We start from the raw sequence: 23,263 nt of genomic DNA on the forward strand, positions 1-23,263 counted from the left end.
CACCAATATTCCTCTTGCCATAGCCTGTGATCCCATAAAGAGTCAGCTGGCATCACCATAGGTCGAAGTGATCACCATATTGTGTCATATGCTGATGACCTTATTATTTTTCACAGTCACCTGGATAAATCCATAATATTAGTTATTCAAAATGTTGGTGAATTTTCAGGCTACAAAAGAAAATGACTCCAAATCTTCTATAATGCCACAAAACTCCAAAGAGAGAGAGAATCTGTCTTTCAGTTTAATGTTGTTAATCAGTTTACATATTTGGGCATCAACATTCTACGTAATATAGATGATGTGATCGAATCTAATTATGATTCTACTGTAGAATCAATTACGAGTTTGATTAATAGATGGAGATAGAATGTGTGATGTTAGGGTTAGGCCGTGGGAGGCTGTGAGCTGGATGACAGATGTTTGCACCTCAGTGTCACAGGGTTAGGGTCAGGGTTAGGGTCAGGGTTAGGGTCACAGACTGGTTCTGGCTGCTGAGGACCTGATGAAGGGATGAAGTGATGAAGTGATAAACTGATGTAGTGATTAACCAATGGGAGACTGTTATGACGCGTCTTTCAGTGTGTGTTGATGCTTTGCTGCTGGAAACGACAGATCAGTGTGAAGACGAGTTTCTGCAGAAGCTCCGCCCTCATTTTACTGATCTGAAGAACCTCGTCGTTGGTCACCTTCTCCTCCCGACTGTAGTCCAGAGACACCTGCAGGACAGCACAGGTACGACAGGTCATCACATAGAGACACACAGGAAGTGTTTAACAGACTCTGAAACAGTCGACATGTGTGAAACAGTAAAATGGGTTCAGTCAATCATTAAAACGTATATATATATATATATATATATATATATATATATATACATATATATATATATATATAAACTTCACATGGAACAGTAATAAAGAAAATTCAGTTTCATCTGATGAAAAGAATCGAGTATAAAATGTTTACTGCAGATAAACCAGGAAGGATAAGCACAAAGTTTTCTAAAGCTAATGAAAAGGAGTCATTCTGAAGTATCAACACAGGACACGAGAACACATACATTACCAATTTATAATATAACATAATATGACATGATATAATATAAACTGACCTTGTTGGTGATAAGCGACAGACCAAGAACTCGGAGTCCACAGTGTTTCGCTACGGTCACTTCGGGAACTGTACTCATTCCTGAAGAATAAATAAAGATCAGGTTATTTAACAATCTCTTTAACTTTGTTCTCACTAAAGTATTTGTTTACGGGACATCTTATAAGGACAAACTGCATTGTGGGAAACGTTTATCTTGAAAATTGAAATGAAATGGTCCAAACTTTAATGATAGAGGTAAAACTACAAAAGAATATTAATCTCATATGTTTGACCAAATGTGTGTGACTTTAAATCGGTGTCTGATGGCATAGGAACAATTTAATATCGCAACGGATTCATCAAAGGAACCTGGACCAGTGAAACGTCTGCAGGACGCTTTCCCTAACCCTCTTCAGAAGAACCAGGAATCTCAAGCTGCTCTCAAACCACTCGTTTCCACACGAAAACTTCCAGAGTAGTTTGAACAGATTTTGAAAGACCTGTTGAAGCAAGAAATCTGATGTTCCTAAAGTATCATGAAACCTGAACAACCTCTTGAAACCAATGAACATGTGTCTGTACTGAATACTGAATATAATACATACTGTCTGAACAGAAGACTCAGGAGACTGAATGAAACATGTTCATGTCTCCACACGACAACTCCACAAATCCCCTGCTGTGCTGCATTATTAGTAAATGAAAGAACAAGAAGTGATGTTAAATGGTCTTCAACAGTGAGACGTGTGTCTTACCCACAGAGTCACAGCCCAGGACCAGCAGCATCCTGGCCTCAGCGATGGTTTCAAAGTTGGGTCCGCTCACCATGCAGTAAACTCCCTCTCTGATGAAGTCACGGCAGCCGAGCTCCGAGCTCACGTCCAACGCCAGACGCCTCAGATCCTTACTGTACGCGTCCGACATGCACGGGAACCGGATCCCAAAGCTACAGACAGGTGGAGACAAAGGTCAACTGACAGGTTAAAGGGAAAGTTCACTGGAAAATGAACATTCCCTCATTATCTACTCACCACTGTGTGTGTGTGTGTGTGTGTGTGTGGGGGGGGGGGGGGTGAAGGGTTTGAGTCCACAAAACTCTTCTGGAGTTTCAGGGGTAAACAGCGTCAGGCAAGAACACAACACAACTGCACTAACTGGTTCCTCAGATACAGTTTGATACAACCACAGAAAAACACAACAAGCCTCCATCCTGCTCCAGACTGTGATGTCATCAACGGCCACGACAGCAAAGTCAACTCAAAACGCTGACGCAGTCGTTTTGGACTCGGCTGCAGCTGTTTACCCCAGAAAGTCCAGAAGTGTTTTCTGACTCCATCACAGTGGTGATGAGATACTGAGTGAACTGTCCCTCACAGGGTTAGGTTCAGGGTCAGGGTCAGGGTCAGGGTCAGGGTTAGGGTTCACTAAGGGTTAGTGTTAGGTGATGACGGTAATATCCAGGGCCTGAATTAACAGGACCGCTGTAGTGCACGGGCCATACTAGGACCTCTGGTGGTGCTCCTAAGCTGCTAATACACAGTTATTACACGCTGAAATTACAGATACGTGGACAATTTACTTTAAAGAAGCTGAAAATACGATGAACGAACTATGTACAAAGCATTTTTTATGCTTATTTCTCTCTCCTCGTCCGAGGGAGGGTTCGTAGCTTAGTCAGGTAAGTAAGGTAAGTAAGAGGTCAATTTTTATTTAGTCTGGAGGCCTGTCGCGACGTTTCGAAATTATTGTTTCTTCTTCAGGCAAGGGCTGGTAAGTAAGTCAGTTAGAATTAGTCATGTAACCCCCACGGTGGGTCTCTGTGAGAGCTTGTTTCCCTGATCCTCCTCCGGTGGACCATGGTGCCTGTCTGAGACCGGATGAAGCATCGCACACATTTTTATATCCACTCTAGCTCCTCCCCTTTGCTGAATATCCTGGCTCCTTGGCATCATCAGTTTCCCACAATACTCTCTAATTAAAGTGTGCAACCAACTGCTATAGCATTTATATGGATCTAGATCACAAGCTCCAGTTACATATTTTTTGGGATGCCTTGTCCTCTACTGTAACTATTTTTAACTTAGTTGGGTGGGGTATTTCAGGGTATTTATTGCCTTCTTTGAGGTCTTACTGCCTTTTTTCAGGTCCTATTTCCTGTTCTCTTATACTCTTCTAAATTAAAGCTGATACTCCACAACTGGTGTGGAGTATTCAATTGTGTCTAGATATATATATACACATATACTGTCGAATTTGACTTCTTTAGACCACTCATCATTTGGGTTAGGGTCAGGGTTAGGGTCAGGGTCAGGGTCAGGGTTAGGGTCAGGGTTAGGCTCACCGCTCGTCGTTGGGGCCACACAGCGGATGTTGTCCAGCGAATCCCGGCAGGTTGATGTGGTCTTTGATGATCATGATGTCACCAACTTTAAAGTCTGGACAGATTCCACCTGATGCGTTCGTCACCAACACTGACTCCACCCCCATCAACTTGAAGATCCTCACAGGAAAAGTCACCTGAGACAGGTACAGAGAGAGAGACAGGTACAGAGAGAGAGACAGATAGGTACAGAGAGAGAGACAGGTAGGTACAGAGAGAGACAGGTACAGACAGATACAGAGACACAGACAGGTAGGTACAGAGATAGACAGGTACAGAGAGAGAGACAGGTACAGAGAGAGAGACAGGTACAGAGAGAGAGACAGGTACAGAGAGAGAAGCAGGTAGGTACAGAGAGAGACAGGTACAGACAGATACAGAGACACAGACAGGTAGGTACAGAGAGAGACAGGTACAGAGAGAGAGACAGGTACAGAGAGAGAGACAGGTACAGAGAGAGACAGGTACAGAGAGAGAGACAGGTACAGAGAGAGAGACAGATAGGTACAGAGAGAGAGAGACAGGTAGGTACAGAGAGAGACAGGTACAGAGAGAGACAGGTACAGAGAGAGAGACAGGTACAGAGAGAGACAGGTACAGAGAGAGACAGGTACAGAGAGAGAGACAGGTACAGAGAGATGATGTCATTGATACTAAGACGTCTGTGAATGAACGTTTGGTTGTAGATAGTTTGAAGTTGGTCGGTTACCGGGTGTTTTTACCTTATTCTCATTAGCTGGTTTAAAATGTTCAACCATTTTTAAATCCTCGTGCTCATTGTTAAAATATAGACTTCAGATTGTGAAAGAAAAATTACAGCACCCTGTAATCTGTGTTGTTGGGGGAGACTCCCAGTGTGCTGACCATCAGACAAATGCCCATAAAACGAGGCCTTCACGCAATGCTGAGACCAGCCTAGAGTTTTCCCTCTAATAAAAAAAACCAGCATGGAGATCTTATCTCCATGTGGTAGCAAATCACTTCCTGGGTCCGCCGAGGACCCCACTTTCGGCCGCTCCCTGAGATTTGACTTCTGACCTTCAATTGGCTGATAGCCAACTGACCCCTGACCCCCCTTCTCAAGGAGGCTGGCCTCCTCTCAGGGGTACAAGACTGCTGAGCTCACAGAAATCTTTCTCTTTTTACTCCAGTGCTGACGTTGCAACTAGACCTCCCGAGGTCTTACCAGATAACCCACTAAGCTAATGGAGGCGATAATTCACTTCATTTCCAGGCCAAATAGGAATCTTACTCGCGGGACGAGTGAGACACGGACTTTTATCCTTCCCACAAGATCTTCAACCGGCTCCACGCAGCCGCACATCCCTGAAGAAGAAGGACGACGTTCATTCCGTCGAGGCAGCACGAGAAAATCCGCTCCTCTTCGGCCCGCTGCCCCAGGCGAACCAGCGGCAGCACAGCTTGAGAGGCCAAGACATTATTCACTGGACTTCCGGGATATCCGCGCAGACGAGATGACACGAAACCACGGTCACAGTAAGAGGCGAAATTGTCTGGGCAGATACTAGTTTCATACTTAGCGTATTTGTCTTTATTTGAGTGTATTTGTTTGTGGGACCTCCGTGTCTCATTGTTTCAGCGGCGACAAGCCGACTACTTCGGGTTCATTTCCAGGTCCTTTGTGTTACAGTGAATAGGGCCGCGAGAAAAGCCTCCGGCCGCGCTGTTTACGTCCGGGTAAGTCCGCAGTGATTTTAGCGATCAGAACCTCAGCCCACAACGTCCGCTTGGGGGCTGAGTGGTTAAATCCCTGTTAACTTATCTCCGGCGTGTTTTAAGAGCTTCTTTGTTATCTTCTTGCATGTTCTCTCTCTTCCTCTCTCTCTCTCCTAAACCGACCTACACACTACAATCTGTAGTCATACAGTTCATGTCACATAGATAGATCTATACTTAGAGAGGTTTAATGCATCTGGAAGCCATTCGGCCCAAAGCAGAGATCAAGAATTCTCTTTGTCTGAAATTTCCTTTGTGTAATTCATGTGGCGCCCGCCATTGTGAGCTCCGGCCACATGGTCATTAACATAGACTCCATTTTGAATAACGCAAGTTAAACCACCATTTTGAGAGTCTATTATTGCCACGCCTCCTCTCTCTCTCTCCTCCCATTCTGGCTCTAACTTCCAAAGCGGCTCCGCCATTTTGAGAGTTTTCGGCCCTCTTGATTCCACGAATCATTATCGGCCGCCATCTTGGATGTGCCACTCCCCCTCTTCTCTCTCGCTCCCTCTCTCTCTCTCACACACACACACACACACACACACACACACACACACACACACACACACACACACACACCTACACAGAGACACATTGATAGACACAGACAGATACACACACACACAGACAGTGTTGGGGAGTAACGGAATACATGTAACGGCGTTACGTATTTAGAATACAAATTATGAGTAACTGTATTCCGTTACAGTTACAAATTAAATAGATGGTATTCAGAATACAGTTACATTGTTGAAATCAGTGGATTACATGACGGTACTTCTCTGTTTCACGAGTTTAATCACTGTCTCGTAAATCCACCGGAGGCAAAGCCCCCAGGAAGCAGCTGGAGACCAGGGCTGCCGTAAGAGCGCCCGGACCCCGGCGGCGTGAAGTAGCCTCACCGCTACCCGCTCGGGACCGTTACAGGCCCCGGGACCTTGGCTCTGAGAGAGTTCCGTCGCTACCAGAATCTACGGAGCTGCTGATCCGCAAGCTGCCCTTCCAGCGCCTGGTGAGAGAAGACCGACCTGCGCTCCCAGAGCTCCGCTGTCATGGCTCTGCAGGAGACCAGCGAGGCACGCCGGGTTCACACCGGACGCTGAAGCGACGCTAAAATAATATCACCCGTTGACCCAGTAGTATAAAAGCATATGGTCACTTGTTGCTCCAACATTAACTGCAACAGCGTCCCAATTTAATGTCATCCATCTTCAAGAACTTCTCCGCTGTTTGCTCCGTTCAATGTCGGGTGTCGAGGGTAAATTACGTATTCTCCGCCCCCCCCTCTCTTTATTTAAAACTCCAGGACAACAGAAGGGGAATACAAACTATGGGATGCATGCTTTATCATTTATATCATATAAAATATGTCATCAATATCGTTTAAAATCCTTTTTCAGTGTGTTTCCTGGAGCGATACGCTCGCGTCAAGCGCAAAAAATAGACCCGACGCCGAAACGATCGCTGCACGGCGCGAGGCAGCCTTGGCGCAGGGGGGGGTTCAGCCTCCGGTGAGACCCGCACAGAGGTGGGGGGGGATGGGAGCCGGACATCCAGCGGGCCCGCAGCATCGGTGGAGAGAGAGTTTAAACTGCTGCTGCTCCACTGACTATAACAACGCCGCAATCATACACTTAAAAAATGCAATACAAACCGGAAGTATTCCAAGTATTCAGAATACGTTACTCAGATTAGTTAATGTAATGGAATACGTTACAGATTACATTTTTGTGCATGTATTCTGTATTCTGTAACGGAATACGTTTTGAAAGTATCCTTCCCAACACTGCACACAGATACACATAGATGAATACATGTGTGTTCTAAATTGTGATAAGCTGCTGCTGTTGTTATCTCTGAAATATTGGAGTTTGTTAAAATGATGAATCATTAAATAACATTAACTGTATTTCCCCTTTTTAATAAATGCTTTTGTAATTAAAGTATCTGTAGTCTGTGATTATTTGTGCATATGTGTGTGAATGCAGCTGGATTATGATAGCCTGTGCTCAAACTGAAAACCCTTCATTGTTTAATAAATAATCATTAATATTAACTATTGAGATTATTAATTTAACATTTATCATATGAGACTGATAGTTATAGCTTGATTCGTTGGTCCCTGTAACCAGGGTGGTGCCCCCCCTACGATAAGTAATATTTACAGACTGTATCATTCTTAATTGATAATTGTATTGTTTTTCATTAATTATTTAACTATTCTTAATGGATAACCGTATCATTTCTAATTGATTATTTTACAAGTCTTAAGTGATAGCCTTATCATTTTTAATTATTTTTAATAAATAATTTTTATTATTTTAATAATCATATTTCATGATTATTAATAATTAGCCAACGTCAAGTCTACTCCTATTGCACAACAGTGTATAAATATAATTTTAAAGATTTCTTACTGAGACGTTCTTTGTGAAAAGGAAACAGTTCGCGAAATCAAACACTGATGATCCATGATGTCACTGATTAGGACTCACCTGACAGAGCGTGTAACCTTCGTACAGGTGGAAGTGACCTTGCATGAAAACACAGGGCGTGTCCTCGATCGTCCCGAACACCAGACAGCCCTTGTGACCGGCGACTGAGACACAGACACGTTCAATTCAGCTGAATAATTTCATTTAAATTCAAATTCATCAGGGTAAGGGTTCCCATCGGTCACAGATCTTCATGCTGGTTGCACATTGTTTTTGCACAGCATTTATTTATATATAGATTTGTACAAACAATCTATAGCCACATCCCGTCACCATTAGTGGGTGGGCCACTTGTGTGCAGCCTTGTGGGCGTGTCTCTCACCTGTGCTCACGGGGAAGTTGGGGATGTCCTGGTACCTGAAGGTCTGCTTGTTGGCGGCTCCTTCGGCCAGGAGGCCCAGGCCCGAGCTGCAGATCACCGCCACCTTGGGACGGAGACTGGTGTGGTTCAGCAGCCACTCGGTGGTCAGCTTGTAATCCTCGAAGGAGCAGCAGCTGTGAAATACCTTCTTCGTCAAACATCCTCTTATTATTCACACAACTTATTATTATTATCAATATTATTGTCATATTCATTATTATTACTAGCTCATATTCGTTTATAATGTGACTCCTTCAGCTGTTCGAGGTCGAAGGTCTACAACATTCATCAATTAAAGTTTACATTGTAAGTGTTATTAATCAAATAATATTAACAATAAAAGTAAAACAATGGTAATGATAATAGGGCCACTTCGTGGATCATGACGATGGATTGTGGATTACGTTGGCATCTGATTGTAGTAGTGGATCCTGAACGTGGATTATGATCACAACAAGACTCGTTGATACACAACATGTCTCCTCACATCTTCTACCATCAGGAACTCCTCAGTTCATCTGCTCCTTCACCTCCATCAGACATGATGTATAAACACTTTAAACATGAAGTGACAAACTGGTTCTTCTCATGTAGTGAATCCTGTTGTTGTGTTGTTGTGTTGTTGTGTTGATGTGTTCAGTTCCATTAGCACCTGTGTGTGTCCTGGGAGAGGATCCTCACATGGGACTGAGCTTTATTCACTGATCACTAAGTTTCTGTTTGACTCTTGTTGAGTTAAGAACAGGAAGTTGATCCTTGTGAACATCTGTGAGACAAATCAAATGTGATTGATTGATTAATTGATAAAAATAAAAATAAATGAGATAATCCAGACAGAAAAGTGCTGATACTGATTTGTGCAGAGTTACGAGTTAAGTGAACTCTTAGAAACCTGTTGTTCGGTGTTTAAATGAAAAATGATTGACAGAGTTAACCTCTCACACACATTAAACACAAACTGACTTGAGAACAGATAGAAACTAAGAAACTGTAAAAAAAAACTGAACTGAAGCTCCATGTAAAAAAATCTTTATTGTTCAACAGACAACGTTCAGTAACTGATGAAAGATTCGAGACATGTTAAAGTTAATAATAGTTTATTCACTAACAGTTCGAAGGGTTCAGTGTTATTTGTAAAGTTCTTGTGTTCTAAATGGGTAAATCCCACAAAAAGGTATTTTAACCTAACATTATCTTATTATCTTGTCATTTTTCTATTTCAGTTTCTTTATATTTGTTATATGTAATATGTTGAGACTCTTGTGTAAGTTATTTTCATGACATGCTTGTTTTTCAGTGTTTTGAGGATTTATCTGAAGTGGATGTTTGTCACTGACCTCAGAGATGAAGCTGCTGTCGACTTGTGAGAAGACGATGAGCAGATGAAACAGCCGAGTACGGCGCCATCGCTCAGTTCACTGATGAAACACAAACATCACGTAAATAAACAAAGCTTTTATATTTTTCATTTTTCTCATCAGTCAGTGGATATTTGCACAGAATAAAATCGAGTTGTTAATAATCTGATCATCACAAAACAGCAAGTTATTGATCAGATTTAGCTGTAAAAACACAGATTTACAAAGCCATTGCTAAATTGAACACATCTGACATTTTTATTATTATTTGGTCATTTCATTAAGATACAAATGTGAATTTTCAGCTGTGATATTAAAATTAAAACTGAGGGAACAGTTAGTCTTGATTTTGATTTGATTTAAAAACAAAAAGAAGTTTAGAATCAACACCAACACTGACACGAGAATGAACCAGGGAGAAATACAAAGAGTGTTTTACCAGGAATTCCCTTTGTTGTGCATCGTTCAGCTGCAGAGACTCGAGGAGACGAAGCAGAACCAGGGACTGTGCTCTGGTCTCAGGGCGGATCCCAGTCTGCAAATATAAACCACAGGTCATTGACGTGTGTGGGTTTGACCATTGAACTCTGCGTTCGGAATCACATCACCTGACAGGAAATATCAAATGTCACTTTTTTACTATCAACAGGATTTGTTTGTATATTTGGTTGCAATAATTGTTAATGGATTATTGATTATTTAAGATATTGATAAAAATGAGTTTGTTTTCAAAAATCTCAAACATAAGCTTAATAAGCATATACCTGTTTCATTACAAGACGAAGTCGGGTCCATGTGCCCCACGACCTTCTAGAAGAGCTGCTCCAAGACAGATCTGAACCAACTCTGAGCTTTAGAGAGATTCTCGACGGATCAAAGTCAAATCCCACCTGAGATGTAGTGATCATCTGAGGAAGAGGTTCTTTGTCAAAGTCTTTTCTACTTTTCTACGAAGCAGATGTGATGAAGTTGTTTTCTGTTTCCTGTACCCTGAGTAGAAATAGTATTGTTCCAACTGACTGGGTTTTTCTTCATGGGGATGCTGAGTGATGAGTGTTTCTTAAACTAAGATCGTGTGCATCTGTTGCACTGGAAACTGAATCTTCTCATGTTCAGTCTTACCCCACAAGATGTGAAATGTTTTTCTGTGATATGTTTGTATTGACATGAGTGATACAGTGAAATACTGATAAATTACTACTGATACTGATTCTTACACCTCTGACATCACTGGCCCCTCGGTGTATGTCCCACTGGTGTTCAGGGGAAATCTAGTGAGAAGGAGGTCGTTAAGGTCGCCTTGTGAAGCTTGACGTTTTTCAAACTCCATTACAAGCCTGTCACTATCAGAAGATAAGTCCAAAAAAGACTTGAGGTCAGACACTGTAGCATACTCCAATGTGTAAATCAGCATGCATGTTGGTTATAAATGGCCAGGAAGTTACTTTAAGAGCCGTGTCTGGTGATTGTCTTTCTACTCCTGGACTGTCAAAACGTCTGTATCTGTAATCTGTTGAAACTGAAATAATCCATAATCTGTTAAACTAACCACATGTTTCACCGCACAAAAACCTGATCTATATCAAAAAATAAACATAAACTTTTAGTGCGTTGCCACAGCAACAGCGTTCAACAAAACCGTACAGATTTATAACCAATCATCAACCACCTCTAAAGCTCTTCTGACCGAGCTTCAGCTGGATGTGCTCGACCTGCTCGGAGTGCAGAACATGTAACTTCTTGTTACCAGTAGGGGGAGCTGGGACTATGATTAAATATTGGCTTGTAGATGTGTTTACAGTCGGACTCTTATCAAACATGTGAATCGGCTGCAGTCCACTGAGTTTACAACAACTTCCTGTTTCATGGTGAAAATCATTTCATATGTTAATTTCCTAACCCTTTCTTTAATGCTAAAGAATAATACAAATTATTCATCACTTATAAATTGCTCATATATTTCCTTAAGTGTAAGGAATATAAAGAATACAGAAATACATGCATGTATTCAAACCAATATAAACAGTGTAAATATAGACAGGTAAAATATGTGCAGTGTTAGAATATGTACAGGGAATGAATTACACATTAAAAAATGTGTGAACAATATGATTTAAACTGATATTAATTTGGTTTTATTTCATCTTTATACTTATATCACTGAATTTATTCATATTTAAATTAGTTTTTACTTGTAAAAGTCATATTGTGACATGTAGAACTTTATTTCTGTTCTTTGTGTTTGAATGGAATAATGTGTCGGATGTTTTAAGAACGTACAAACATGCTGGTGCTGTTCAGATGTTGTTGTTCCAGAAGGTTTGATGTGAAGGAGACTAACCCGAACCCGTAGCCAGGATTTAATCAGCGAGGTTCAATTCCCGGGGCCGGAGGCAGTGTCCCATGAATTTTGGTCTGGATTTCCCCGATCTAAATATGCACATTTTAAGATGTTTGGAGAACAACTATTGTTAAACAGTAGCTTCAGAACCATGTCAGTGGACAATAGCATAAATGACTCACCATTGTGTTTGCATCATTTTGTATTTAAATTATAGAAACGTGTCTCAAACAGTGAATCCACATTAGCTAAATGTGTTATACAATAAATACCATATTATTGTGATACTTCCGCTAGTTGTGTAGTTAACTTGAGCCTGTTGATCAGAACAGACTTTGTATTGAACAGCAGAGATAAGACTGATTCTGTCCCCGGCGGGAACGGTGGCAGGACCTGGTCCTTGTCTCTCATCATCACCACCTGTCTGTCTTCTTCTCTTGAACCTTCCCAAAGGAGAAGAAGAAATGTCTTCATTTCCGTTTGTCTCAGTGAAGAAACACTCAGCAACAACCCAGCTAATATTTTTATTTTGTAACAGTGCAGGGTAGATTATGTCTGTCTGTCTGGGCTGGGGATAAATGGCACTGAAAAAATAAAATGTAACTAGTAAAATTCACTAATTGGCTAATTGGCCTTGTGCTATAAGAGTCGCGTGGCTCCTGTAGGAAAGTTCTTCCGTTGTGTAAGAGAGTGAGTGGGGAAGCGAGAGAGAGAGCGTGAGAGGAGAAAGGAGAAAGTATAAAGATGTGAGTTGCAGTCTGTTGGAAAATAAATTCAGCAGCTTCTCCAGGCAAGAAGAAGCGTCATCCATCATTTGTCAACTGCTGAACAAGTGAAGGGAGCTTCCTTCAGCCCAGGAGGAAGCTCCTCCGCTGGACGTTCCCGGGCTGGAGGTCGAGCAGGAAAGGTCAACACTACGTCACCTTCTCTATTTACCAGAAGATGATCCACCGCCCACAGACACACACAAGAAATGATGACCAGACAGAGGAGCACATCGTATTTTGTCGTTGTACAAGTGTTTGTTTTTTTAAGGAATAATACCGAGGTCTGATGCTCAAGACTGAGGATTAAAATGTATATTTTCTGCTTGAGTTTTACATTTAAAAACCCTCCACAAGCTTTTATTTTGAAGCAGCTATAGTGGACATCTGCTGTATTTACTGTATTTTTTATTTTCAGCGACTTACATTAAGTGCATCAACCTTGAGGCAACAAACCCAGAACAGCAAGAATCATGACTGTACATTAGCTTCATAAAATACAACCTACAAGGTGCTACATGTAAGTGCAACTAACTTTAAGTTTCATTGCCAGAGTTGACGAAGGTTAGACCTCCTCTTCTTCACCTAGTTGTAGTCTGAGGAGATGTGTCTTTAGTCTGTGTCTGAAGTATTTGCATTGTTACCGGAACATAAACCATGTTTTCATTGGGAGGACGACTCAGACACTGGGATCGTCACTGGTTGTGCGTTTCCTTGGAGGTTGTCGGCGTGTGGGCGTGTCACGACTCATGTTTGTGCCAACGTGTCATCCTGAGCGAGTGTGAGTAGCTGATGAATATATATATATATATATAGAGAGAGAGAGAGAGAGAGAGAGAGAGAGAGAGAGAGAGAGAGAGAGAGAGAGGATGTCACACATTGTTAAAGTCCTATGAGACAAATTGTGATTTGTGAATATAGGCTAAACAAGTAAAATTGTATTGATTGATTGATTGATTGACGGTAACGGTCGGGGGTCACATGACACACGGAGCTTCTCTCTCCAGCTCCTCCTTCCTCTTCTCCATCCTTATCACATCAAAGTAATTCATATCTCATCATACATGTTTCTGACCCTTGACCCCTTCCCCCCGAGTCCCTTTGCCTTATCGCCCACAGATCCAGGACCACAGCTGAGGCCGCACCATGGATCAGGATCTGTGGACCACATGTCGGAGGTCTCGGTGGTGGATCCAGTTTGGTGGATTCTGTATCGTGCCTGCTGATCGTAGTGGTAATGGAGGATCCTGTATCACGTTGGCATCGGATGGTGGTGGACCAGGACCGAGGTGGCAGCTGATGATGGATTCTAACTGGTGCCAGTGGACAATGACTGTGGACTATAGTGGATCCGGTCTTGATGCTGGATCAGGATCTTGCTGCTGACCAGAGACTGTGATGCAGCAGGACTGCTTGACATATAGTATTGAAAAATGTTTCCCCTCATCAATGCTGCTAAAACCTTTCTCCTGATGATGTTCTCCTCTACACATCTGTGTCACTTGTGTCCGTCCTGGGAGACGGATCCTCACATGTGTCTCCGTCCTGGAGACGGATCCTCACATGTGTCTCTCTGAGGTTTCTACGTGTCTTCATGGGGTTGATTGATTGATTGATTGATTGATTGATTGGTTGGTTGATTGGTTAATTGGTTGATTGGAGTATAAACAGCATTGATTCTCTGATATATGACACAGACAGTTAAATAAAGACGTAACATGTTTTCAACAACAACTGAATTCATCTATTTGTGCTTTGAGAGTCAAATGTTTAATGAGATAATGAGTGTTTTTATTGGACTGAATATAAAATATATATTTTATTAATATAAAACATGTGACGTATTAATGTGCTTTACCTCCAGTTAGCATCACAACAGCATCTGTTACAATCAAGTGGGTCAGTGGACGATTGTTAGTATTGTTACGTGACATCAATCTATAGATTATGATTAAATCAGTTTTAATTAGACAGGAAGTGACAGAATTTATTTTAGAAAACAATGTTGCAATTATATGTTTAATTGTGTGCAACACGTTAGCATTGTCACTGTGAACATGTTAGCATGAACACGTTAGCATTGTGAACATGTTAGCATGAACACGTTAGCATTGTCACTGTGAACATGTTAGCATGAACACGTTAGCATTGTGAACATGTTAGCATGAACACGTTAGCATTGTCACTGTGAACATGTTAGCATGAACACGTTAGCATTGTGAACATGTTAGCATGAACACGTTAGCATTGTCATTGTGAACATGTTAGCATGAACACGTTAGCATTGTGAACATGTTAGCATGAACACGTTAGCATTGTCATTGTGAACATGTTAGCATGAACACGTTAGCATTGTGAACATGTTAGCATGAACACGTTAGCATTGTGAACATGTTAGCATGAACACGTTAGCATTGTCATTTTGAACATGTTAGCATGAACACGTTAGCATTGTCATTGTGAACATGTTAGCATGAACACGTTAGCATTGTCATTGTGAACACGTTAGCATGAACACGTTAGCATTGTCATTGTGAACATGTTAGCATGAATACGTTAGCATTGTCATTGTGAACACGTTAGCATTGTTACTGTGGACATGTTAGCATGAACCAGGACCTGAAGAAGACAGAAAGAAGAAACAGGACGAAGATGAATCATTCCATCATTCGACGACTCCCTCAGCTTCTCATCTGACAGGCAGTCAGAGTTGTGGAGGAGAGAAAGTCGCTGTAAAGCTCCAACTTAAACAGCTGCAGAGCCCCCTGCAGGCTCCATCTTAAACAGCTGCAGCGCCCCCTGCAGGCTCCATCTTAAACAGCTGCAGCGCCCCCTGCAGGCTCCATCTTAAACAGCTGCAGCGCCTCCTGCAGGCTCCATCTTAAACAGCTGCAGCGCCCCCTGCAGGCTCCATCTTAAACAGCTGCAGCGCCCCCTGCAGGCTCTGCTGGGACCGCGTCAGCACCCCCGTCCTGCAGGAGGTGCTTCCTGTAAGCTTTCTGGATCACTGCCGCCGCCACCTCTTCCTGTTTCCTCTGCAGGGTGCTGCTGATTGGTTCATACGACATCTGTCGGAAACAGTGATGAATAGAGAGTGAAGTCATCTGCGTGCAGTGAAACTGTAAAACTGAAGAAACTTAAAGTGATGAAATATTGTGAGTCTGCTTCACTGTTCATCTTTGTAGAATAAAGAGAAACATGCAAACGTTCGGTTCAAGGTGAAACGAGTTCAGGCAAAAGGTCAACAACCAAGAATAGAACCGAACAGATTAGAACAGAACCTTGGACACGTTATTGATCGTGAAGCTTTCCTCCATTCGGGCTGTGAGAGTGTGGGTCTGTCCTCCGTCACCAGATATCTGCACACACAACATATGACCAACAACATGAAAAGTTATGGAGAGTTAGTCATAATGTTACCTGGGCAGTGAGATCAGACAGGACGTCCACACAATGAATCTTGTATACAACAACACAATACAACACAACACAACACAACACAACACCACACAACACCACACCATACAACACAAGACAATACAACACAACAGAACACAACACAACACAACACCATACAACACAAGACAATACAACACAACAGAACACAACACAACACAATACAACATTATCAATCATCTGATAGTGATGGTGGATCCTGATGGCGGCGGTGGACAGTGACTGTGGACTGTAGTGGCCTCAGATCCTGATGGTGGATCCTGATCCTGATGGTGGATCCTGATCCTGATGGTGGATCCTGATGGTGGATCCTGATCCTGATGGTGGATCCTGATCCTGATGGTGGATCCTGATCCTGATGGTGGATCCTGATCCTGATGGTGGATCCTGATCCTGATGGTGGATCCTGATCGTGGCCTATGACTTTGAAGAATGCTTGATATATAATACGTCTCCTCAGAGACTCGATCATTACTGACAATAATCCATCAGGTCATTGATCTTCAGTTCTGCTACAAACTGTTTATTCTAATCAAAGCTGTGAATCCTCTGATCTCTCTGATGTCCTCTGTTCCACGGGACATCTGTTGGACTCGTGTCCGTCCTGGAGACGGGTCCTCACATGTGTCTCCTGGAGACGGGTCCTCACACGTGTCTCCGTCCTGGAGACGGGTCCTCACATGTGTCTCTGTCCTGGAGACGGGTCCTCACACGTGTCTCCGTCCTGGAGACGGGTCCTCACATGTGTCTCCTGGAGACGGGTCCTCACACGTGTCTCCTGGAGACGGGTCCTCACATGTGTCTCCTGGAGACGGGTCCTCACACGTGTCTCCTGGAGACGGGTCCTCACACGTGTCTCCGTCCTGGAGACGGGTCCTCACACGTGTCTCCGTCCTGGAGACGGGTCCTCACATGTGTCTCCTGGAGACGGGTCCTCACATGTGTCTCTGAGGTTTCTTCCTTCTTCACCTGTTAATTGGTAAATGGTTGTGTAGTTGTAGTGTTGATGACACAAAGCTCTTTACAGTACTAACATTCACACACACATTCATTTTTCTATGAGGACAAATCAGGGTTCAGCATCTTGCCCAAGAACACTTGGGCATGCAGAAGGGAAAGACTGGTGATTGAACTACCGACCTTCCGGTTGGAGGCAGCCGCTCTACCCCTCGTCCACAGCCGCCCGAAACCGTTACAGGTCTCAGTAGTTTGACTCTTGTTGAAGAGCAGAGGACGTCTCACCTTGTTCAAGACCATGAGACAAACTGGGATTTGTGAAGAGGGGCTTTACAAATAAAATGTGATTGATTGATTGATGACAACACAATACAACACCACACCACACCACACAACACAACCAATGCAACACAGCACGACAAAACACAGCGCAACAAATGAATTCTATAATATATAACATAGTATAAACATGTTACCCTGGCTGTGAGAGCAGACAAGACGTCCACACAGTGAATCTTGTCCCCAGGCAGCAGAGGCAGGTCCATGTGGATCAGTCGGATGCTGTTTGGTTTGGGAATCCTCAGAGGATCCTGCAGAGCGTCGCAGAAGTCCGACAGCTGGCTGGAGGCACCAGGACACGCAGGATTTCTGCTTTAGTGAACTATCACCTCATCGAATCAGATGAACATATCATTTGTTGTGCAGCGCTGGGACTCACCTGTAGGGGATGATCTGTGAGGTGTCGGGGTCAAACCTCCTCCAGGTTTCATAAAACATTTGCAGATCCTTGTCACTTGGCGTCTCTGCGTCGTACATGTTCAAGGTCTCCATGACAACAGTCGTGTACAGGAGGACCACCAGCAGGAGGGACAGGGTGATGTAGGAGGTGAAGAAGACGATGCCCACAGTCGGGTGGACACAGTCGCCTCCGTCCGGGTCACAGTCCGGTGGCGTGTTGAGGATGGGACTCAGCACCTTGTCCCATCCCCCCATGGTGGTGATCGTAAACATACAGGTCATACTGTTCAAAAACGTCTCAAAGTTAAACATGTCGTTGATCATCGCCGTCTTCTTCACATGAGCAAAGCTTAACATGCCGAAGACAGAGAAGGTGAACATGAGGAGGAAGAGGAGGAGGCAAATGTTGAAGAGGGCAGGAAGTGACATCACAAAGGCCAAAAACAATCTCCGGATCCCCCCCGTATAGGGAACTAGATGGATGATCCGAGTGATACGAGCCAATCGCAGAAGAGTCAATATATTGGGGTCGATGAAATATTTCTCCATGATGTCAGGGAGGAACAGACCTGGAAGGAAGAAACAAAGATTAACTCGACGTTAATTTCATTTCCTGTGTACATCCCCAATGCATCATGGGAAATTTACAATCATGCTCAAAGAGAACATTCAATAGCATTTTGACGTAGACGCATAGATAATTACATCTCCATGGAAACTTGTCGACTTACCCGCGATGGAAATGAAAATGACCAAGAAGTCGAGGACGTTCAGGCAGTCGCAGAAGAAGTGCTGTCTGAGAGCCACGATCTTCAGGAGGAACTCAGTGAGGAAGATGATGATGAAGACAAAGTAGATGTAGGACAGAATTCTTTCTTTCTCATGGCTCTGCTCGTCCGTCTCCACCATCAGAGTCACCGTGTTCAGGCAGATCACCATCACCATGACGACCTCGAAGGAAAGTTTGGTCACCAGGTCGAAGAGACGAGCCTGGCACTGATTCTGGAGGGAAACAGGAAGTTACACTTGAGACGCTTCACAAACCCTGAGTAGAGGAACAGGTTGAGATCTTTTGAGAATAAACGAGGTGGATCAGAAAGCTGATGAACCGAGACTCTGATGAGTCGTCACATTTACAAAACCACAGCAGGTCCTGAGGTGAAGGATGTTTGAGAGAACACAGGAGAACATTCTGTCAGACTCGCTGAGGAAACAGACTGGACTCATTACAATGCCAGCAATATCTGCACAGATCCATGCTTGCACTGCTTACTCAAAGTACAGAACGCACATATTTCATATTTTATTTTATAGATATGCTTATATTTCTACCCTGCATGGAACTATTGTAACAAACACAATTTCCCCCTGGGATCAATGAATATGTTTGTCTGTGAACATGACAAACATCATCACACACCTGACATCACACACCTGACTTCACACACCTGACATCACACACCTGACATCACACACCTGACATCACACACCTGACATCACACACCTGACATCACACACCTGAGACACACACCTGACATCACACACCTGACATCACACACCTGACATCACACACCTGAGATCATCACACACCTGACATCACACACCTGACATCACACACCTGAGATCACACACCTGACATCACACACCTGAGATCACACACCTGACATCACACACCTGAGACACACACCTGAGACACACACCTGAGACACACACCTGACATCACACACCTGACATCACACACCTGAGACACACACAACTGACATCACACACCTGACATCACACACCTGAGATCACACACCTGACATCACACACCTGAGACACACACCTGACATCACACACCTGACATCACACACCTGAGATCACACACCTGAGACACACACCTGAGATCATCACACACCTGAGACACACACCTGACATCACACACCTGAGACACACACACCTGAGATCATCACACACCTGACATCACACACCTGACATCACACACCTGAGATCACACACCTGACATCACACACCTGAGATCACACACCTGAGACACACACTGAGACTCACACACTGAGACACACACTGAGACACACACAACAGAAACACACTGAACTCACGTGAGGTTCAGGGACACTCGGACGTTTCGTAGAAAACTTTTTCTTCACGCTGATGGAAAAGTTCTTCTGCTCGTCCGTCATGAAAAGATGTTTCCCTCCAAAGTAAAGACGAGACATCAAAATTAACTAGCAGCTACTGTGTGTGTGTGTGTGTGTGTGTGTGTGTGTGTGTGTTTGTGTATACAAGTGTGACATAATAGTGTTGATACATATCTTGTGTCTCAGCTGATCCAGTGATTTGATGAAGAGTCTGATGAAGAGGTTGGCGGTGAAGAAGCAGCCGATGATGATAAAACTGATGAAGTACATGTACATGTACACATTCGACTCGTACACCGGCTGAGACTCGACCTACAAATACACACACTACTATGTAACATATATACATACACACATATATAACACATACACACAGACACTAGTACAACATATATATACACATATATAATACATATACCTACACACAAGTATATATCACACACACACACATATATATATATATATATATATGTGTGTTAACAGATTAATCACAGGGAAGCTGTGATTTGAGATCTGACACTGACACTCATTTGTGTATATATATTATCTACATACAAGAGTATATAACATATATACACATTAACACGCTGACACATAGATACATACACACTGACACACTAACACACTGGCACACACAAACACGTACAGTCCGACACAGACACACACATACAGACACACACATACAGACACACACAGTACCTGTCTGGCATCCACTGCTGAGTAGATAACTTCCAACCATCCATTAAAAGTTGCCTGAAGGAGAACAACAGAACTTTAAAGAAGTGATTGTTGTGTTGTGTGATTGTTTACTGATTGTTGTGTGATTGTTGTGCATGCTGTAATCTCACCACAGTTAAAGAAAAACACTCTGGACCCATTTAAATTACTTAATATAAACCACTTTCAAATCTTTCATTTGCAAAGTTCTTGATCATTTTTTTAAAAACAACTGCGTGGATGTATTTCAACATTATTTACGAAATTCTAGTTTTACGAGATCTCACTGCTGATTTGGACACAGTTGACCCTGATATCTTGATTCAAAGTCTCTGTTTTCAGTTGGTTTGACGGATCCTGAGCTTGACCTGATTTCTCAATTGGTGGTTTTAAATCAGCACAAACCAAAACTTCCTCTGGGGTTCCACAAGGGTCACTACTCGGATATTTGAACATATCACTCCTGTAGTAAAATCTCTCCACTGGCTTTAGTTACAGACACACAATCAACATCAAAATCCTTTCAGTAGTTTTCAAATCTCGTAATGGTTTCGCTCCACAGTTTATGTCTGACTCACTGAAAAGACCCGGTCAGACCTCTCAGACCAGCAGAATCTGATCCAGGTCTGGAGGTTCAGTTCTCAGGCCTTAGCCTGATGTATTTACTCAATGTGAAGCACATTGAGTTTCTTCGGAGTAAATGTACGATTGTTGTGTGTTTTGCTGAACATTCTTACTCACCACCTGCAGCAGGGACCAGTAACCTGCTGCCACGTTGTCGAAGTGTAACTTTGTGTTTTTCCAGCTGACGTCGGAGAAGTTTTCGTGAATCAGAAGCAAACAGTCAGATTTGTTGTTCACCTCCTCAGGTAAAAGCAGCAGCTCTGTCTCATTGGAACAGTAATAGAACTTTCCAGCAAACAGATTTCCTCCCAAGACGCTGAAGACGTGCCAGACGAAGAGACACACCAGCATCGCATCACACATGGACGGACAAGTGGCCCCCAGGGTGTTCAACACCAGCTGCAGACAGACAGGTGGACACAAGCAGTGAGTGCAGCACTGCAGCTAACATGCTAACATGCTAACATGCTGTGTGTCTGTGGTGAAAGAGGATGTCTCACTCTCAGGCCCTGGAAGCGAGACAGGGCCCTCAGGGGCCTCAGAGCCCTCAGAGTCCTCAGAGACAGACCTGCTCCCACTTCAGAACGTCCCAGCATGCAAAGGGGCAATGACATCAGCGATACCTGGAAGACAAAGCACTCATCGTGATGACATCATAGGCAGTTAGTAGGAGGTGTTTGTGTTTGTGTGTGTGTGGGGGGCGGGGCTTACATCACTGAACAGACCTGATTGGAAGAGCAGTCTAAACAAAATCTGTCTTAACTTTATGTTGATTGTACGACACGTTTTGATTACAATTATTACTGTTGCTATGGTTACCTGCCGGTTTATAAACCCTGATTCTTTAATTAGACCAATATTCAGCGTTCTTACCATAGATATATATAAGGTGTTTAGATATGATGTCTATGGTTCTTACGGCCAAGATGAGGAAGTCCAGCCAGCACCAGACACTGGTGAAGTACTTCCTGAATCCCAGGGCGATCCACTTCAGAAGCATCTCAAGGAGGAAGATGAAGGTGAACACCAGGTCGGCCATGTCCAGAAGCATCTGTCGGTCATCATCCTCCAATACCTACACACACACACACACACACACACACACACACACACTCACACAGGTGAGGAGACTGGACAGAGGGATGATTATGATGAAGATGAAGATGATTTACCAGAGCTGCACTGCTCAACAAGATGATGAAGATGATGAAAGCGTCAAAGTATTTGTGTTGTGCGATGGAGAAACAGACTCTCCTGAAGTTAGACCAGACCCTCCCTGAACCCTGGGACGTGTCTATGTCCAGGAACGGACAGCAACGGTAACAACCTGGAACAGACACAGACTGATCAGTGTGTGTGTGTCTGTGCATGTGTGTGTCTGTGTGTGTGTGTGTGTGTCTGTACTGTCACAGCAGCAGGCTTCAGGTGTGTTGTTTCTTGGAGTCTCGTTTTCTTCATCCTGCTGAACAGACTTTGCTGTTTATTGTGTCACATGACCGTGGATTTTATTCACAATGTATATAAATATGTTTCTATGGTTACTGCTGGAAGAGACATGAAGAAATCTGTGATGAGTTGAAATCTTAATTAATGAATAGAAACATTTTTACTTTTTGTTCTTCCTCTTCTTTTTCAGGGATGTCGAGTTCGAGCTCGGCGTCGGCGACAGGGACCCTCGGGAAGGTGCGTTTGCTGGTCTGGTTGCCATGGTTACTGTCAAGGGCCTTGCTCTCTGACAGGGGCTGGTCTGACGTCACAGAGGTCACAGAGGTCAAGCCCAGGTAATCCTTCTTGTTGTCTTCTTTACTGTCGACCACTAATGATCAAATATACAACCAGAAAAGACTGAACTCAGAAACCTTCACTAGCCCAAACCCAAAACCTCTATCCAGTGAACTCTAAAGCCGACAGACCATAAGAACTTAATCCACTGCTCAGAGCCTGCAGGAATAAAAAGGCTCACCTTTGTGGTGTGGGATTATGGGAGTCTTCTTCCCTACCAAAGTCCAAATATGCTCCAGTATCCAGTTCCTGGTCCATGCCACACCTGTTTTGATCTGGTCTAAAGCGATCATCGGGTTGTTTTTGATTTTTTCTTT

General features: G+C 43.3%; 2 protein-coding genes across 3 annotated transcripts in view; both read right to left on the reverse strand.

Moving 5' to 3' along the window:
- Positions 1-230: 230 nt before the first annotated feature.
- On the reverse strand, positions 231-9,965 carry pnp4b (purine nucleoside phosphorylase 4b). Its single transcript, XM_061077402.1, has 8 exons — positions 9,869-9,965; positions 9,409-9,489; positions 8,033-8,205; positions 7,711-7,814; positions 3,437-3,612; positions 1,851-2,041; positions 1,115-1,194; positions 231-719 (listed from the first exon to the last, which is right to left on the reverse strand). The coding sequence occupies exons 1-8, from the start codon at positions 9,889-9,891 to the stop codon at positions 579-581; spliced, it is 969 nt and encodes a 322-aa protein (XP_060933385.1). The 5' UTR covers positions 9,892-9,965; the 3' UTR covers positions 231-578.
- Positions 9,966-14,281: 4,316 nt separating this feature from the next.
- The window catches only part of LOC133009859 (sodium channel protein type 4 subunit alpha B-like), a 31,226-nt gene continuing 22,244 nt past the window's right edge, over positions 14,282-23,263 (reverse strand). Inside the window, exons 16-30 of one of the 2 annotated variants that reach the window (XM_061077401.1) lie at positions 23,128-23,263; positions 22,775-22,980; positions 22,569-22,623; positions 22,337-22,491; positions 22,084-22,239; positions 21,665-21,787; positions 21,282-21,563; positions 20,523-20,576; positions 19,998-20,135; positions 19,785-19,886; positions 18,417-18,687; positions 17,666-18,254; positions 17,424-17,568; positions 15,816-15,893; positions 14,282-15,602 (exon numbers count right to left, since the gene is read on the reverse strand). The exon at positions 23,128-23,263 is cut by the window's right edge and continues 60 nt beyond it. In XM_061077401.1, the coding sequence (XP_060933384.1) occupies positions 15,450-15,602; positions 15,816-15,893; positions 17,424-17,568; positions 17,666-18,254; positions 18,417-18,687; positions 19,785-19,886; positions 19,998-20,135; positions 20,523-20,576; positions 21,282-21,563; positions 21,665-21,787; positions 22,084-22,239; positions 22,337-22,491; positions 22,569-22,623; positions 22,775-22,980; positions 23,128-23,263 (2,643 nt within the window). In that variant the 3' untranslated portion in view covers positions 14,282-15,449. Of the gene's footprint in view, positions 15,603-15,815; positions 15,894-17,423; positions 17,569-17,665; positions 18,255-18,416; positions 18,688-19,784; positions 19,887-19,997; positions 20,136-20,522; positions 20,577-21,281; positions 21,564-21,664; positions 21,788-22,083; positions 22,240-22,336; positions 22,492-22,568; positions 22,627-22,774; positions 22,981-23,127 lie in introns of both variants that reach the window. The other variant, XM_061077400.1, reaches the window with a different exon arrangement.

Source organism: Limanda limanda, chromosome 8, assembly GCF_963576545.1.
Source record: "Limanda limanda chromosome 8, fLimLim1.1, whole genome shotgun sequence".
Classification (NCBI taxonomy): Eukaryota; Metazoa; Chordata; class Actinopteri; order Pleuronectiformes; family Pleuronectidae; genus Limanda; species Limanda limanda.